At 60.2% G+C, this 2218-nt stretch overlaps 1 protein-coding gene across 1 annotated transcript; it reads right to left on the bottom strand.

Moving 5' to 3' along the window:
- Nucleotides 1–396: 396 nt before the first annotated feature.
- LOC105310100 (protein PRRC2B-like) lies at nucleotides 397–1939 on the bottom strand. The gene is made up of 2 exons (XM_011386313.2): nucleotides 1617–1939; nucleotides 397–1424 (listed from the first exon to the last, which is right to left on the bottom strand). The coding sequence occupies exons 1-2, from the start codon at nucleotides 1921–1923 to the stop codon at nucleotides 1384–1386; spliced, it is 348 nt and encodes a 115-aa protein (XP_011384615.1). The 5' UTR covers nucleotides 1924–1939; the 3' UTR covers nucleotides 397–1383.
- Nucleotides 1940–2218: the final 279 nt, after the last annotated feature.

The raw sequence follows: 2218 nt of genomic DNA, 5'->3' as shown, positions 1-2218 counted from the left end.
ACAAATAGCCAGAGAAATGGCCCCAGTGAGCTCACGAAAGCTTGGCCAGACAAACAGCAAACGCCTTTTCTCGTTGGCACTTCCGGTCCCCCGCTAGACTATTCACACCCCGAACCCTGGCGCAATGCTAAATGCTTCACACGCACGAACTCGTGGATTCCCCACATCACCAACGCTTTAGAGAAAAAGGAGGTTTCAAAGGTTAGGTGAACTGTCTGAGGTCACAGCGCCAGCGGTGGAGCTGGGGACTGAGTTCAGGTGGGAAAAGTTTCATTAAATAGGACCCCTGTAAAACAAAGCAGCCCCCAGCTCAGCAACAGCCCACACACCCATCCTCGGAACAGCACGACACATCACACTCCAAAGCTGCGACCGGGTGCGTCATTACGCCTCTCCTCGCCCAGTTCTTCACCCGTAACTGCGCCTTCCCCACAGTGCGTTTGTGAGAAATCGCGTCAGGTGATCCGCGTGATGGACTCAGACCGGCACCGGACAGGAAGTGCTCCGCGCGATCTCCCATCACCTTCCCTCTGCCTCGTCCTCGTCCCCGCTCTGCGTTCCTGTTTCCTCCCCAGCATTACTGAAGCGTCACGGACGTCTGTGTTCCCGGTTCTACTGCAGAGGGCGAGCGGGCTAAGGAGCCCGATGCCACGCCTCTCGGACCCAGCAGCGCACCGCAGAGGAATTCACAGAAAGGCGGGGACCCTCCACTGCACCCGACACCCAGGCCTGCCCCGGGGACCAGGATCCCCCGACCATGCTCACACTAAAGCTAGCTACTCCCTGGACGCCCCACTGGCCCGTCTCAGCGAGGACTGTGAGACGAGGCACAGGCTTCACGCAGCCCTCAGAGGAAGGAAATCTGCAGAAGCACAGCGGTCCACTTTCCCAAGCTCCTCGGCCCAAAAGGGTCCCGTGACTCAGACCCCCAGCAAGACCACCCCGAAAAGCCTTCAGGGACTGAAACTAACATCAGGCCCGTCGTCCCTCCTAAAAAGGATTTGGTTTTAACTGATTTAAGAAAAATCACAAAGAGCACAGCTGATCGTATCCTTTAAAACTGCTACGAGACACTGTCTCCCTCACGCGGCCATGTGCTCCATTCCCGTAGAATCAATGCCAGCAGAACGCCTTGTTCCAGGCAGCCCGGCTCCTTTCAACGCCCCGTGAAAGGGCCCCGTGCGTCACGAAGCCCTCCGGCATCTGCCTCTCCGGTGGGGCAGGGGGCGTGCTGACAGCAGTGACTGTGATAATGACAAAGCTGGTGGCCATGCCCGTACGCACACGCGTGCTTCCTGCACCCAGTCGCTGTGCACGGGGCTTCCCACGCTACGTCACGTGGCCCCTCAGCACGCAGGGAGGGACGCACTACGATCACCCCTTTCACAGACGAGGACACAGGCTCCGGAGAGGTGTGCAGCCACCTAGTTTTAGTAGTTGAAACAGGATGTGAACCCAGGCGTTCGAGCCAGGCTGAAGCTCGTAACGACGGATGCTCCCAGTCCCATCTCGCTGTGAGCCACAGGCTGTGCGAGGAAGCCGGGGAGATGCCAACAGAGCCAGCCGACACGGCAGCCCAGGCTTTCCAGACTGCGGGACCAGGGCCTGGCGCTCACCTTTGCGGACAGCAGGGCCATTCTCCTGTGGGGGCGCCTTCTCGGTGCCTGGAGACCGGGGCACTTCCTTCTCCGCCTGCGCCTGGGCCTCGCTGGCCTTCTGGGCCTGCCTACACTTCTGGTCCAGCTGCTTGAGCTTGGCGGCGCAGGCGGCCAGCCGCTCCTCCCGGGCACGGCGCTCCTCCTCCTCCCGGCGCTTGCGGGCTCGCTCCACGGCCTCGGACATCTCCGACTGGACGAACTTCTGCCGTGGCGGTGGCTTGTCCTCTTTGTCCTCGACGGACTGCTGCCTGAACACGCCGCCCATGGAGGACTTCTGCCAAGAGAAGAGAAGTCTCTGATGAGACGGGGCCGCTCCCTTTACGGGACCCTTCCCAAGACCCTCGAGCTCCTTCGAGAGGCCACTGTGATGCCTCGGGCGGACCCGAGTTTTAATCCCGTTCTGCCCTTTTCCGTATTCGGCACGAGGTTTGGGCAAGTGCCACCGCTCTGGACCTTAGTTCCTCATTTGCAAACTGGGGATGATGGAGAAAGCCCCGGGATTGGGAAGGTGCCCGGAAATGGGTACACAGCACTCAACGCTGTGACCAACACGCAGGAAA

Source organism: Pteropus vampyrus, unplaced genomic scaffold (assembly GCF_000151845.1).
Source record: "Pteropus vampyrus isolate Shadow unplaced genomic scaffold, Pvam_2.0 Scaffold1096, whole genome shotgun sequence".
In the NCBI taxonomy this organism is placed as follows: Eukaryota; Metazoa; Chordata; class Mammalia; order Chiroptera; family Pteropodidae; genus Pteropus; species Pteropus vampyrus.
Note: the sequence above shows the minus strand (reverse complement) of the source record. Positions and strands in the feature narration are given on the sequence as shown.